General features: G+C 42.0%; 1 protein-coding gene across 2 annotated transcripts in view; it reads left to right on the top strand.

Moving 5' to 3' along the window:
- The window catches only part of ATP7A (ATPase copper transporting alpha), a 153743-nt gene extending 145094 nt beyond the window's left edge, over positions 1-8649 (top strand). For both annotated transcript variants that reach the window (XM_021678911.2, XM_044911518.1), the window contains 4 exons: positions 1989-2192; positions 2720-2837; positions 4755-4857; positions 5222-8649. In XM_021678911.2, coding sequence (XP_021534586.1) covers positions 1989-2192; positions 2720-2837; positions 4755-4857; positions 5222-5498 — 702 coding nt within the window. In that variant the 3' untranslated portion in view covers positions 5499-8649. The remainder of the gene's footprint in view (positions 1-1988; positions 2193-2719; positions 2838-4754; positions 4858-5221) is intronic.
- Positions 8650-15190: the final 6541 nt, after the last annotated feature.

The raw sequence follows: 15190 nt of genomic DNA, 5'->3' as shown, positions 1-15190 counted from the left end.
CAGTGTCCCCAGTTCACTAGATCCTGGCACTTCACTGGTGTCTCCTATGTGTGTTGTGTGCACTGGACTATTTTGGCTGAGCCACGTTTGCCTTCCGTGCAGTCGGTTAAGCGCCTGCCTTTGGCTCAGGTCATGATCTCAGGGTCTTGAGATCGAGTCCCACACTGGGTTCTCTGCTCAGCAGGGAGTCTGCTTCTCCCTCTCCCTCTGCCTCTGCCTTCCGTCCCTGTCTCTCTTTGCCTGTTGGCGGCAAGATTTGGTCCCTGTGGCATTAGTGGGCCAGTCTGAGGGCCGCCTTGAGCATGAGTTGTGTCAGATCAGGTGTTTGCCAGAGATGCGGTAGCATCAAACTACAGGGTGCTCTCCCCGTGTTGTCCCCTGAGAAACTTTCTTCGGTGGGTAGAGCCTGCCATCAGACCCGATATCTACCTCCAGCACACTGCTAGGTCCCCAGTTGGACTTGTGTCTGTGATTATCTTCCCCTCTGCTTGGGGCTGGAGCCACTTTGGAGTGGTTCTGACCCCTCTTGGGACTGCTTGCACACTGCCAGGCTTGTGGCACCACTTTGGATGGGCTCCGGCCGAGGGCAAATTGGAGGGGGCAGGTCTACGGGAGAAAGCGTGGGCAGGGCATGGGGTTCCAGCAGGGTCTACGCTGACCTGCTATGGGAGGGGACCTGTAGTCACCAGGGAAAACTGCTGAGTCTGGCCGGGTCGGAGGGGGTGGATATGTAGAATTGCATGGCAGCAGGGCACACTGTTGGCAATCTCCGTGGAGAGAGTTGGCACTGTGCTCGTTACCACAGGTGTTGGGGTATCTAGGCTGGGGGCAGGGGAGGGAAATGCTGCCTGCCAGTTCTTTTGTTCTTGGAGCAGACTCCCAAAGATCCCTGCCCCTACTGCACACACTGTGAGATTAGTATACAAATCTCCCTCCTGTATACCCCAGGCATTTTTCAAACTGCTGCTACTATGCTGTAGAAGCTGTTTGTTGTGCTGTCTACGTTGCAGGGGGGACACTCAGTTTCTTATTGCCCTCTGGCTCTCCCAGAGCTGAACCAGCTGATTTGTGAAGTTCCAGGTGTGAAGCCCCACTGATTGTAAGAACTTCCAAAGCCGGGCCCCTCTGGTTCTCAAAGCCAAACTCTGTGGGGACTTGCCTTCCCTCTGCAGGCCCCTGTGCCTGGGGCACTTAGTGTCAGGGTCTGTTCCTCTCCCCTCCCCAGGCCCACCACACTCTTCCCTCCCACAGACTGTCCCAGGAGTCCACCTGGCTCCAGCACATATCTCCCCCTCCACACCTTCTTCAATCAACATGGCTTCTTCTCTATACCTAACTGTGGAGAATCTGTTCTGCCAGTCCTTAGACCATTCTCTGGGCCATTCATACTGATGTGTGTGCATCCAGTTGCGTCTATGGGATGAGGTGAGCCCAGGATCCCCCCACTTTGCCATCTTCCCTGGAGCCAAACATGTATCTTTTTATACTTGTATAAATATGTCCAGAATATGGCTAGAAGTGGAATTGCACAATCAAATGATGTGTGCACTTTGATAGATCCTGCCAAATGCCCTCCAAAAAGATGGTAACAGTTTACTCACCCACCGAGAATATCTAAGAGAGCTCATTTCTCCATATCCTTTCTTTTTTTTTTTTTAAGATTTTATTTATTTATTTGAGAGAGAGAAAGATATCGAGAGAAAGAATGAGTGGGAAGGAGAGGGAGAAGCAGGCTCCCAGCTGAGCAGGGAGCCCAATGCAGGGCTTGATCCCAGGACTCTGGGATCACGACCTGAGCCGAAGGCAGATGCTTCACCAACTGAGCCACCCAGGTGCCCCTTTCTGTATCCTTACTATTACTGGATATTATCAACTTTTGAAATTTGGGACCTCTGGTGGGTGGAAAATGATGCTCATTATTGCTGTGTTATAGTGAAGGTACTAGTAATATTTCTTGAAATGAATTGAGTTTATCTTTCCTCATGTAGGTTGGCATTACAAAGGTGTTTGCTGAAGTTCTCCCTTCTCATAAGGTTGCTAAGGTGAAGCAACTTCAGGAGGAGGGGAAACGGGTTGCAATGGTAGGCGATGGAATCAATGACTCTCCAGCTCTGGCGATGGCTAATGTAGGGATTGCCATTGGCACGGGTACAGACGTAGCCATTGAAGCAGCTGATGTGGTTTTGATAAGGGTAAGTCCTGTGGCCTGAATGTTGAGGTCCGTGATATTGCTCCACCTGGTCAGGGTTAGTGTTGTAAAGTATATCGAGTAGAACAACCCTTTCCTTCTAATTCCTGTGCTCCCAGCCCTTGAGACTAGGAGAATTCAAGATGGGAGTATGAGAAGTCCTACTAATTACTTCCCGACTTTCTCAGTCAAGCAAAGCAGATGAGAATGACAAGCTTCTAAAGTAAAGAATAAGATTGGGGAACGTACTTATAATAAAATTTTCTTCAACAAACACTTGCTGAGATTATTTTAAGTGAGGTAATCTACATAGCAGCATATAACCCCAAAAGTGTTTTCTAGACCCCTGAGGAAAATTCCTGAAAAACATCTTCCAAGGCTGACTGAAATTTTCAGCAATATTTGAACTTTATAGTTAATTCATATTACCCACCCTAAGGTACACATCATCTTCAGAATCACATTATCAATTACAAAAGTACTCGTTAAGTTAGAGTCTCTCCCTAATATCACAAATATTTCTGTTCTCAGAATGATCTTCTGGATGTAGTGGCAAGTATTGACTTATCAAGGAAGACCGTCAAGAGGATTCGGATAAATTTTGTCTTTGCTCTAATTTATAATCTAGTTGGAATTCCCATAGCTGCTGGTATGTGACTATTAGTATTACTTTTTCCTCTGAAGTCATTAGAGGCCTATCATTTTGGAAGTTTTTAGTCTTGTTATTAGCTTTGAGTTCAGTTTTTATAGGTAGCCTGCTGGTGTGGTAAAAGGTAATATTAAAATCAATAATTATAATTTTGAGCAATGTTCATTATGGCATAAAATGTATAAGCATTCTGATAGGTTTATTTTATTTTCCCCTCCAACTTTATATTTTGAAAAATTTCAAAGCTATATATAACCTGGAAAAAAGATACAATGAAAACCTGTATAGTCTTCATTTAAATTCACCAATTAATAATACTTTTCCACATTGTTTCATCTCTTTCTCCATATGCCCTCACATTTACATTTATATTTATGTTTATATTTATTTACTTATTTATCTTTTGCTGAAGAGAACAAATTTACTTTTAAAGATTTACTTTTTTAGAGAGAGAGAAAGAGCGAGCATGTGCAGGGGGAGGGGCAGAGGGAGAGAAAATCTACAGCAGACTTTCCCGCTGAGCATGGAGCCCAATGCGGGGCTCAATCTCAATGAGATCATGACCTGAGCCGGAATCAAGAGTCAGATGCTTAGCAGACTGAGCCACCCAGGTGCCCCAAGAACAAATTTACTTTTAATCTCACTACCCAAACACGAGTACTGTTAGCATTTTAGTGTATTTACTTCTAGTCTTTTTTATTTTGCATCAGTTTTTTTGTCTTGTTATATGGTTATAATTATAGCATACAGAGAATTTTTTGCTCTTCACTTAACATTCTAATAGCCAACAGGATTTTGTTTTTTTTTTAAGTTTGGGTAACAGGAGAGAAAGAGAGAGAGAAGGGGGGGCGGTGGGGGGGAGGGAGAAAGGGGGATGAAAAAAAGGGGAGGAGAGGGACGGAGATTGACGGATTAAATAAAGGAATATGACCCAGAAAAAGCAATTTAGAATTTTTAAATAAACATTTGATAATGTCCTGTACTTAGGGACTTGGTAGGAGTTAGTAATAAATTGTATTTTTTTTTTTTTTAGAGAAAGAAAGTGCAGGGGGAGGGGCAGAGGGAGAGGGAGAGAGAGAATCTTAAGCAGGCTCCGTGCCCAGCACAGAGCCCAATGCAGGACTTGATCCCACGACCCTGAGATCATGACCTGAGTCAAAACCAAGAGTTGGATGCTTAACCGACTGAGCCACCCAGGTGCCCCAGGAGTTAGTAATAGCAGAAGAAAATAGTTATCACTTTCTTCTTCTTCTCTCTGGTTTGAGAGCCAAAGAGGACATGAAATGATGTAAGAACAATTACAAACCTATTTATAAACAAGGACACAAAATGCCGAGGGAACAAAAAAATAAAAGAACAATCAAAATCCAGAAAGATTAATTCATAGCAGCAAATGATTTTTTAAAAATTATATAAGTAGGGGCAGGGTGGAAAAAATTATGCAAGTAATATATGATCACTGTAGAAAAGAGAAAAATACAGATAAGCACATAAAAAGTTAGAAGTAGAGTAAGTCTACCTTATCCCTGTCATATAAGCCAGATGTCCAAATGTCTGTCAAATTCATACACTATTCATACACTATTGGTGGGATTATGATGTGGTCCAAGGCACTCTGGAGAACAACTGAGGAATATCCACCTAAAGTTGAAGATGTGCCCATGTTATAATGCAGTTTCACCTCTAGGTATGTTCCCTGGAGAAATTCTCAAACACGTGCACAGGGAGACACGTACAAGAATGTTCACAGCAACACTCTATCCTCCTGTTGGTGGAGATTTATGTCACTGCCAATTTTTCACATATAACGTGCTGAATAAATATCAGACAAGGAAATGAGGTGTATGTATGTATCAGAAACACATTAATAATCTGTTTCATACTGTCTGCTCTAACTAATCCATACTTGTTTCCTAGGAGTTTTTATGCCCATTGGTTTGGTTTTGCAGCCCTGGATGGGATCTGCTGCAATGGCTGCTTCATCTGTCTCAGTAGTACTTTCTTCTCTCTTCCTTAAACTGTGAGTATGATGGCTTGCTCACATTTGTATCTTATATTCCTTTTATCATCCACAGTCAGTCTTGGTAGGTCTTATTCTTGTGTGATGGGCCCAAACTGTTCTTAATAAGAAATGTTAGCTATGTCATAATCATCTTATGTAGTCTCTACCTAGCAAGCACAGCACTGTAAAATGTAGTACTTTGGCTCTGAGAAGTAGAATTTCTGATCATGTGACTCCATACAATTTCTTTTTGAGTGACTTTCCTAGCAGGAACCACCTTAGTAGATTTCATGCCCGGCAAATATATTTCCAGTTTTGACTGTAACAAGTGTCTAGTTCACATTTGCTTATTTCAAACTAGTGTATTTTTGCATGTGTTCAGTTATAGAAAACCAACTTATGAGAATTATGAACTGCATGCCCGAAGCCAGATGGGACAGAAAAGGCCTTCAGAGATCAGCGTTCATGTTGGAATAGATGACACCTCGAGAAATTCTCCTAAGCTGGGTTTGCTGGACCGGATTGTTAATTACAGCAGAGCCTCCATAAATTCACTCCTGTCTGATAAACGGTCCCTAAACAGCATTGGTACCAGTGAACCTGACAAGCATTCCCTTCTGGTGGGAGACTGCAGGGAAGATGATGACACCACATTGTAACAGGCCACACAGAATGCTATTAGATGTTGTTATGCACTGATACAGCATTAATGATGTCTCCTTAACTTTTCAAAATATCATGGAAGGACTTTATATTGGTCTCATGCGCTTATGGTAGGGAGTCTCTTTGAATTACATTTGTCTAAAGGCAAAAATACCTTTCTTCAGAGCATTAGCTCTCAACCTAGCTTTATTTAAAATGAATTTCCAATACTTTTTGTTTTCTCTAGTAACAGATAAGGTAGGCCAGTGAGGTTTACAACAAGCCCTACAATTGAAGATTGCTGATTTGCTGCTAAAGTGGTAGATAATTTTTTATTTGACCAAAAAGAAAAGGCTCAAGAGAAAGGATACTTGAAAGTTTGAAGATCTGAGAGCATAATCTTGAGGACATTCTTGAGCCCTCAGCCCTGCCAGGTTGGGGAACAAGGGCTTTAAAACACTGTATAAAGCATCTGGTTTTAGAAGGAAAACAGTAGAAACTGTTTAAAAATAGACGTGCCTTATTTATTACAGGCTTCCCCCCCCTCCCCATTCTCTCTGCATCTTTGTCTTTGCAGTTGCTTTCTTAGATGCCCTAGTACGGTTCTTTGTCGTTGTTATTGTTCTTTCGAGTGAGCTCAGTGTAGGTGATTTTTGATGGATAAAAATAACTGACAACTTTTCCAATATCTTCTTCCTTTCTTTATCTTGTAGCCCAAAAGACCTTAAGGGTCCAGAGGGTTCTTTGTTTCCTATCTCTCCATTGTTGTAAAAAAAAAAAAAAAAAAGATATCGGATTCTTCTTTCATTGACTCCCTAGCTCTGTACAAACTTTCAATTTACTCCTGCTTAGTTCCACTATAAATTGTTCTTAGTCTCTCAGCCTCAGTCCAGAAACTTAAGAGTTTGAGCCTCTTCCACAGTTGACTTTTTCAGATTAACACTACCATCTTTAACATATACGGGTCATATGAAATTACCTGGATTCACTAAATTTGTCCTTTATGGGAGAGAATACAAGACTTTAGCTGGTATCTATAATTTAATAGATTTTCAGTATATTTTAGTATTTTAGATGACTTCTCAAGATGACTTTAAAATAATGCTATTACACAAAGCTGCATTTACCAAAAAATACAATAAATTGTCATACAGAAATGAGAATTTCCCTAGGTTGTGATACCTTTTAGCCAAATCTATACTTTTCTCTAGTTTAAAACATTTGCCCTTGCGAAGTTAGTGTGGTTCGCAAGTTCAGGGGCTGTTCTCAGTGCCATATACATTTAGAAATCCCCCTCTGAGTGCCTAGGAGTGAATATACTGGTGAGAGATCTGGTACTTGTATCACTATTTAAATTCCTCCTGAATTGCAAGATGGATTTTATATGTAGAATATGGAAGTGAAAATAAATAAATAAATTCCTAATATTTGGTTCCCATCACCATATGTAAATCTGTTAGCACAATGCCTAGCACATAGGATTTGCACTCAGTAAATGTTAGTTCTTTTCTCCCCTTGAGGTCTGTAATGAATATTAATAATCAATTTTTTAGGGCAGAGTCTACAATCAGGTAGGAGTGGGGGATGGGTTTCTTCCTCTCCTACTTCCTTTCTCTCTTATCCTTTCATACACACACAGAAAAGTTTACCACATTATTCCATGTTGTCTTTTCAGATTTGGAAAAAAAATCTCATTTTTATCTCAGCTATCTTAAAGAGAGAATTGAAACTATTGATGAAGGTGCTATTAATCTAGAAAGGCAAACCCGTCTTAATGAAATATGAATGTGATTGTATGTCTAGCTCTTTAAATGCCTGTGCCACCTTCTGTGCTTCCGCTTTGAATTTTAATATTTGTTTTTTCTTTTAATTCTAGTGGTTCATCATACCACAACTTGTTTCTTCTAGAAGAAACAGACAATAGGAAAAAATGTATAATAGACTTTTGACAAAAGAAACACCTCTCTCTCTTTCTCCCTTACTCTTTCTCTGTCTTTGAAACACTTGAACATAGCCAGTTACTACTTTTATTTCTATGTGTGTTTTTGAGTTGTCCTTTTGGGTCCCACTTGACAAGGGACCCACGTGTCCTAGGACAGTGAGAAGAGCAGCCTATAGTCTGGGAAAAATCAAGGATTTAATTTCAACCCTTGCTATCAGAACAGAAAACATGTTTAGAAAGAATCCTGGTTTAAATATCTGAAACCATCTTTGAATTCTCTACCACAAGTCTCTTTTGTAATCCTGAACTCCCATTAGCTTCATAGAACAGCTGTATTCACAGGAGAGAGAGAGATGATACCAGGATCAAAAACATTGCTTTCAGTTAGTAACTAGCTCTAAGTAACTAGTGGCTAGTGAGAACAAATGTTATAAATGTATATGTGTGTATGTATATGTCTATTCATACATATGTACACACACATATTTACCATATAGAAGGAAAATGGATTTATATTTGAATTTGACATTTGAATATCTGAAGTTCTTTATTTGTTGTTCCCTTATCACTCTTCTGTATTCACTCAGTAACCATGCCCTCGGTCTGAAGATAACAAGGATGTTTTGATATCCAGTGCTGGCTCTGACTCAACAATGGGGCACCTTTTATCTTGAATATCCAAAGATGCCTTTTGAATTTCAAAGGTTAAAACACAACTAGAATACTTAGTGTCCTAGTCTAAAGAAGTATGGTGGTCAGTTGTGAAAATAGAGGTGTTCTTTTTCCTAGTTTAGTATCAGCATTTTAGAGTGTTAAATTTGATGCCTTGTGAACAAAACATTTTATATTGTGCTTTAACTTTTTAAAAGTTTATTTTTTTCTTTTTTCAGATGTCTTCTTTCTTCAGAATGCTTAAAATAGCACTGTAGACAAGATGTTTCCAAAAATTTAAGTGTGCATATCTTTTATGTACACAGCTTAAAATCAAGAATGTATGTTCTTTGAGAATTTTTTTCCCATTTCTTGTGACTCTTGCTTTAAAATTATTTTTCTTAATATTTATTTTACTCTATTTTGTTATTTTCTTTGGCTGAGGCATCTGGTTATTGGTTATTTTAATAAGAATAAAAACATTCCTGGAATCACTCCCTTTGGATTTTTTGCTTGTTTATTTCGTACTTTTCTACATTTAAAAATATTATTTTACCAAATATAAAAAATATGGATTCATGCCGAATTATTCGCTATTTTTACACTAAGTTTCTGTAGTCCCTCTGAAAGTTTATCTGGTGTGAATAACCAGGTAAAGCACAAAAGCATGAAATCTTGTTCTTCAGTTAAAAGGGCTTCTATCATGGCATTGATAATAGATACCTTTTGTAGCCAAAACCAGGCGTCTCAACCTTATGTTTTTAGTTAAATGTTTAACTAAACATTGTTAAACATTGATTGTTTGGTACCCAAAACAGCAGTGGACAATGTTGTGCAATAATCATCTACTACAGTTAAGATATTCAGTAGTTTGTTTTTCCATAAGCATGTAATTGATCATATTTCTGCCAAGGATGTGCCTTCAAATTTATAATTATAGTATTGTAGAGAAATGTGTTCTGTCAGTGTCTCTTTTGTTAAACCATCCAACTCTTCTTCCAGCAGTTCCAAATACCCTGGTTTAGTTTAGTTTTTTTTTTTTTTTTTTTGACTGTTCATCAACGATGGGGCAGGCTTGGAGGCAGCATTACACATTCACTAAGAGTAGGAGGGAAGAAAACTCTGGTTTCCTTCAGTTCCACCCCACCTGCTGTATCATTTAGGGTGAAAAACAAAGAAAGGAATTTAGTTGTCCTCAAGAGGAATTTTGTAGTCTCTAATACATTCTTGAGATTATCTACCCCAAATGAGCTTAATGGAGGGGCGCCTGGGTGGCTTAGTCGTTAAGCGTCTGCCTTCGGCTCAGGTCATGATCCCAGAGTCCTGGGATCGAGCCCCACATCGGGCTTCCTGCTCAGCGGGAAGCCTGCTTCTCCCTCTCCCACTCCCCCTGCTTGTGTTCCCTCTCTCGCTGTGTCTCTCTCTGTCAAATAAATAAATAAAATCTTTTTAAAAAATGAGCTTAATGGAGACAAGAGGTTTTCTTGCATTTGGTGGCCCCTGTACAGTGTTTGAGGATCCCACCCAAAACATATTCCCATACCAAGCACTTCTGTGGGTTACAGAGAGGGTTTTATTTTATTTTTTAAAGATTTTATTTGTTTATTTGTCAGAGAGAGAGAGAGAGACAGCACAAGCAGGGGGAGCAGCAGGGAGAGGGAGAAGCAGGCTCCCGCTGAGCAGGGAGCCCGATGCGGGGCTCGATCCCAGGTCCCCGGGATCATGACCTGAGCCGAAGGCAGACGCTTAACCGACTGAGCCACCCAGGTGTCCTGGTTATGGAAAGGGTTTTAAACTTATTGTAAGGAAAACCTCATTTTCATTTCTCTCCCCCAATCTTGAGACTATTCAGGTTGATGAGATAGGATTGGAAATGGAAACCTAAGAGTAAAATCCCTGAACCATCCACTTAGCTGCTCAGCCTCCCTCTTCTGTCAGTGTCTTGACTAACCTCCAAGAAGGATGTTCAAGATAGCAACATCCCAGGTGAGGTTTCAAAACCTTCTAGACACAAAACAAAACAAAACACCAGAAAACCTTCCTATTGGGGAATGCTTGCTATGTTAAGGCATTGAAGTCCCTGCTAAAATTCAAATAGAGACAAGAGAGGTAGAGATGTATCTTTCACAAATTTGACCAGAGCCAACCAACTCTACTTGCATAATAGCTTCCTCTTCATAGATGTGACCGTTAGTTATGAAGAAGAATTAGAAGGGAGAGATGAAAGGCAAGATTCCAGGACAAGGTTTAAGTGAAGATGCTGTTATAAATAGGATCTCATGCAATGTAAGAAATCTGAGAACTTCCATACAGTCTTCTCTCTGGAAAAGTTTGAAATAGGCTGTGTAGTCTTTCGAATACTGTACCTATGGCCCTGGAGTGGCCCCCAGCTTTTCATTGTCAGCACCCAGCTCCTTGCCCCCAGGCCTGTCGATAAACTGAAGTGTTGCCATTACTTTAACATTACTTGTTTCACCTCACCCAAGCAAAACTTCGATTTCCTCACTGCAGTTTTATCACCAAGTAATAGGACAAAAATGGAGATTAATTTCACCCATCCTAAAATGCCAGTGACCTTTAAATCTGGCCAGAAGTATTTGCAGTTATTTGGAAAGATTATTTTTAATCCAAATAACTATTGAAATGAAAAACATCTGACTGTGTGGAAGAGGTTTGGGGGAAAGTAGACTCCAGGATCAACTCTCCTCAGCTCTTCTTGCTACTTGGAGCATTTTACCTTCCACTTTTCTTTTTTAAAGATTTTATTTATTTGAGAGAGAGTGAGGAGTGAGTGAGCATGAGCAGGGGGAGGGAGGGGCGGCAGACTCCCCGCTGAGCAGGGAGCCCAATGTGGGGCTCGATCCCAGGACCCCGGGATCATGACCTGAGCCGAAGGCAGCTGCTTAACCAACTGAGCCACCCAGGCGCGCCTACCTTCCACTTTTGTATCCACCATTTCTTAAAAAGCATCACATCCCCCCATAGTGATGGGAAGAGCACTGCTTTTGGAGGCCACGGGACCTATTTGCAAACTCCCAGTTCTGCCACTTACCACCTGGGTGACTATTAGTTTCCTCTTGATGCTGTAACAAATTACAGCAAACTTTGTGTCTTAATACAAATTTATTATCTGGAGTTCTGGAGGTCAGAGTCTGAAATGGGTCTCAAGGCTAAAATCCAAGTGTCAGCAAGTCTGTATTACTTCTGTAGGCTCTAGGAGGAATCCAGTTCCTTGCCTTTTTCAGCTTCTAGAGGCTGCCTACATTTGTTGGCTCACAGCCCCTTCCTCGTATCACTCCAGCCTCTTGCTTCCATCATCCCATTTTCTACTATTACCTCTGACCCTTCTGCCTCCCTATTACAAACACCTGTGTCATTGCATTGGGTCCACTCTGATAATCTAGAATAATGTCTTCATTGCAATACCCTTAAATTGTATCTGCCAAGTCTCTTCTTGCCATGTAAAGTAACATTATTTTGCCTACCACAGTGACCATGGACAAGTTGCTTAATCTAACTGAACCTCAGTTTCTACAAGTGCAAAATGAGGATAAGACTACCTACCTTGTAGAATTGTGAGACTTGCTAGTAATGGAGATGAGATTTCCAAAACAGCAAAAGCACCATGGAAAATGCTGCCATTTCCTTGGCCTGAGCATAGGGACAGAAAGACAAACTTGCCACAGCCACTTGGGTTTGTAGATCAATCATTGGTCTGGAGCTGCCTGAGATGCTAATGTCCTATTTTGAAGAGAGCTTCTTTTGCCTGTAGGAAGGCCTCATATGATGTGATTTAAGGAGCACCAAAAGAGCCACCTGCTTGACCCAAATACTGCCTATACCAATCACATTCTTTTGAGTCCTTAAACTTAACAATGTTAGCCTTTCCTTTTCTTCCATAATTGTCACTCTTCATCTTTGTGCCCATTCAACTAAAATAACACTCCCACACTGAGGAATAGCTAAGCGCATTCTTAAATTTAGGACCATAGCTGTCGGACAGAGTCCTCTCCCATAGTCACAATGAACCAGCTGCCTCTGTTCAAAATAAATTACTCTGTATGTGTTGTAATGAGCACCAGGTATTATATAAGATTGATGAGTCACAGGCCTGTAACCCTGAAACAAATAATACATTATATGTTAATTAACTGAATTTAAATTAAAAAAATTATTCTGTTCCTTATTAGGTTGAACCACTGGTTCAGCTTGTGGGAAATGCAAACTATCAGCTTCCCGGCCCCAAGACCAGATGAACCAGAACCTGCCTGTTAACAGGATCCCTGTTTGTATGTGCGTTAAAATATAAAAAGCATGCCTTGAAAACGAACTGCTTTGGAGTAAGTTGGAAATGCCTACAAATCTGTCAAAGACCCACACAGGAATCTTCCAAACTATAATCATTTGAGGACAACCTTCATAATTTATTTTCTTTTGCTATTAGAGAATGTGTTAACTGGAAAAATTAAAATTAGGAGGAGGATAAGATGGCTGAGGAGTAGCAGGACCCTAGGCTTGCCTTGTCCCTTGAACACAGCTAGATAAATAGCAAATCTTTCTGAACACCCAAGAAATCCAACCAAGGTCTGAGAGAACAAACTGCACAACAAGAGATTAAAAACAAAACAAAAACCCCAAAAGAACCCCTGCCACATAGTGGAAGGTAGAAGCTTCAGAGAGTTAATTTGGGGGACCAAAGAGCTGTGGGCACTGCAGAGGGGAGGGAGCCCTGATCACGGAGAAAGGGGCGAGCGAGGGAGAGAGAGAGAGAGAGAAAACATGCTCAGGGGATTGCACAAGAAAAACTCTTCCCCCAAACCGTGGACTAGGAATAGGAGAGGGGCTGAACACCGCAAGATTTTTAGAAGCCATGAAGCGAAAGTCTGAAGTTTTAGAGGTCAGCGCCCTCGTGAGGGCCTCGACTGGTAGGCGTAGAGGATCTCTGGTGGGGAAGGGGGGCGCCCCCCGGGAGTGCGCAGCCTGGTCTGAGGACCCCCTGGGTCGCACGGGAAGAAACCGGTCCCCTTCTCGGAGCGCATTTGGGAGAAACGGCAGGGCCTGGCTGGGGACAAAAGACCCGGCAGGCTCCCCCGAGCTGCTCGGTTCACTAACAGGACCGGGGACGCCGGCTGACTGGCGAACCTTGGCGCGGGCTCTTGGCTGTGCTTTTTACCACGAACTGCGAGCCGCCGTGCCGTCCGCGGCCATTTTCTGGGACTTGCCGGCACCTGGCAACAGTGAAGCGAGATCATCCCCCGGGGGATCGGCGGGGGTCTGTGCCAGGCCGATCTCTAAAATGTGGGGTTTTGAAACCCAGCCACGCCTGAGATGAAACACAGGAGTACTGGGCTGCTGGCAGACGGACAGCTCGGACGCAGGCAGGGTGAAGGCAGAGATCTGGTGGAAGCCGGGGCCGCAACACGGGTGACTGTTTGCTCTTCCGTGAGGGCTTCCAGAAGACTGGCAGCCGCCAACATCCCGCTCCAGGAACAAGACGGCAGAGCAACTGCAGCGCAACGCCATTCCAGCCGCCCCGCCGCCCATCAGCACCGACCAACTTAAGTGAGCCACACAGCACCACCAAGTGGAGGCCAGAGGTGCTTACACCAAACCCCGACCCCCTGTGCCCTGCAGGTGCGTTTCCACCAGGGCAGGTCAGGCAGAGAATCAGGGCACCAAGTCCCACCCCCCAGCGACCAGTATGAACCCCTCCCACACACCAAGCCTGCTGATCGTAGAGTGCTGCAAAGCTTCAGCTCTAGGGGAAATAGGATCCAATTTCCTTTCTTTTTGTTTTAGAGAGGTGGGGGGGGAGTGGGGAGGGGCAGAGGGAGAGGGAAAGAGAGACTCTTAAGCAGGCTCCATGCCCAGAGCAAATAGCAAATAGCCCCTACTAGGGGCTCGATCTCATAACCCTGAGATCATGACTGAGCTAAAATCAAGGGTTCCATGCTTAACGAACTGAGCCACTCAGGCCCCCATGGACCAGATGGGCCTAAAAGATATATTCAGAACATTTCATCCTAAAGCAGCAGAATACACATTCTTCTCAAGTGCACATGGAACAGTCTCCAGAATAGATCACACACTGGGTCACAAATCAGCCCTCAAGTACAAAAAGATTGAGATCATACTATACATATATTCAGACCATAATGATATGAAACTTGAAGTCAACCACAAGAAAAAATTAGGAAAGACCACAAATGCATGGAGATGAAAGAACATCCTAATAAAGAATTAATGGGGGGCGCCTGGGTGGCTCAGTCGGTTAAGCGGCTGCCTTCGGCTCAGGTCATGATCCCAGGGTCCTAGGATCGAGCCCCGCATCGGGCTCCCTGCTCAGTGGAGAGTCTGCTTCTCCCTCTCCCTCTGCCTGCCTCTCTGCCTACTTATGCTCTCTCTCTATCTCTCTGTCAAATAAATAAATAAAATCTTTAAAAAAAAGAATTAATGGGTTATCAAGGAAATTAAAGAAATAAAAAATACATGGAAGCAAATGATAATGAAAACACAACATTCCAAAACCTTTGAGATGCGTCAACGGCTATCCTAAGAGGGAAGTATGTTGCAACACAGGAAAGTATCAAGAAACAAGAAAAGTCTCAAATGTACAACTTAACTTTACACCTAAAGGAACTAGAAATGGAAGAGCAAATAAAGCTTAAAGCCAGCAGGAGAAGGGAAACAGTAAAGAATAGAGCAGAAATAAATTATATAGAAACATACACCAAAACCAGTAGAACAGATCAATAAAACTAAGAGCTGATTCTTTGAAAGACTTATTAAAACTGCAAAACCCCTACACAGACTTCTGAAAAAGAAAAGAGAAAGGAACCAAATAAATAAAATCACGAATGAAAGAGGAGAGATCACAACCAACACCATAGAAATACAAACAATTATAAGAGAATATTGTGAAAAATTATATGCCAACAAACTGGACAATCTGGAAGAAATGGATGAAGTCCTAGAAGCATACAAACTACAGAAACTGGAACAGGAAGAAATAGAAAATTTGAACAGACCCATAAGCAGCAAAGAAATGGGATCAGTCATCAAAAATCTCCCAGAAAAAAAAAAAAAAAGCCCAGGGCCAGATGGCCTCATAGGGGA

Source organism: Neomonachus schauinslandi, chromosome X (assembly GCF_002201575.2).
Source record: "Neomonachus schauinslandi chromosome X, ASM220157v2, whole genome shotgun sequence".
In the NCBI taxonomy this organism is placed as follows: domain Eukaryota; kingdom Metazoa; phylum Chordata; class Mammalia; order Carnivora; family Phocidae; genus Neomonachus; species Neomonachus schauinslandi.
The sequence above is the reverse complement of the archived record's forward strand: the minus strand, read 5'-3'. Positions and strand labels throughout refer to the sequence as shown.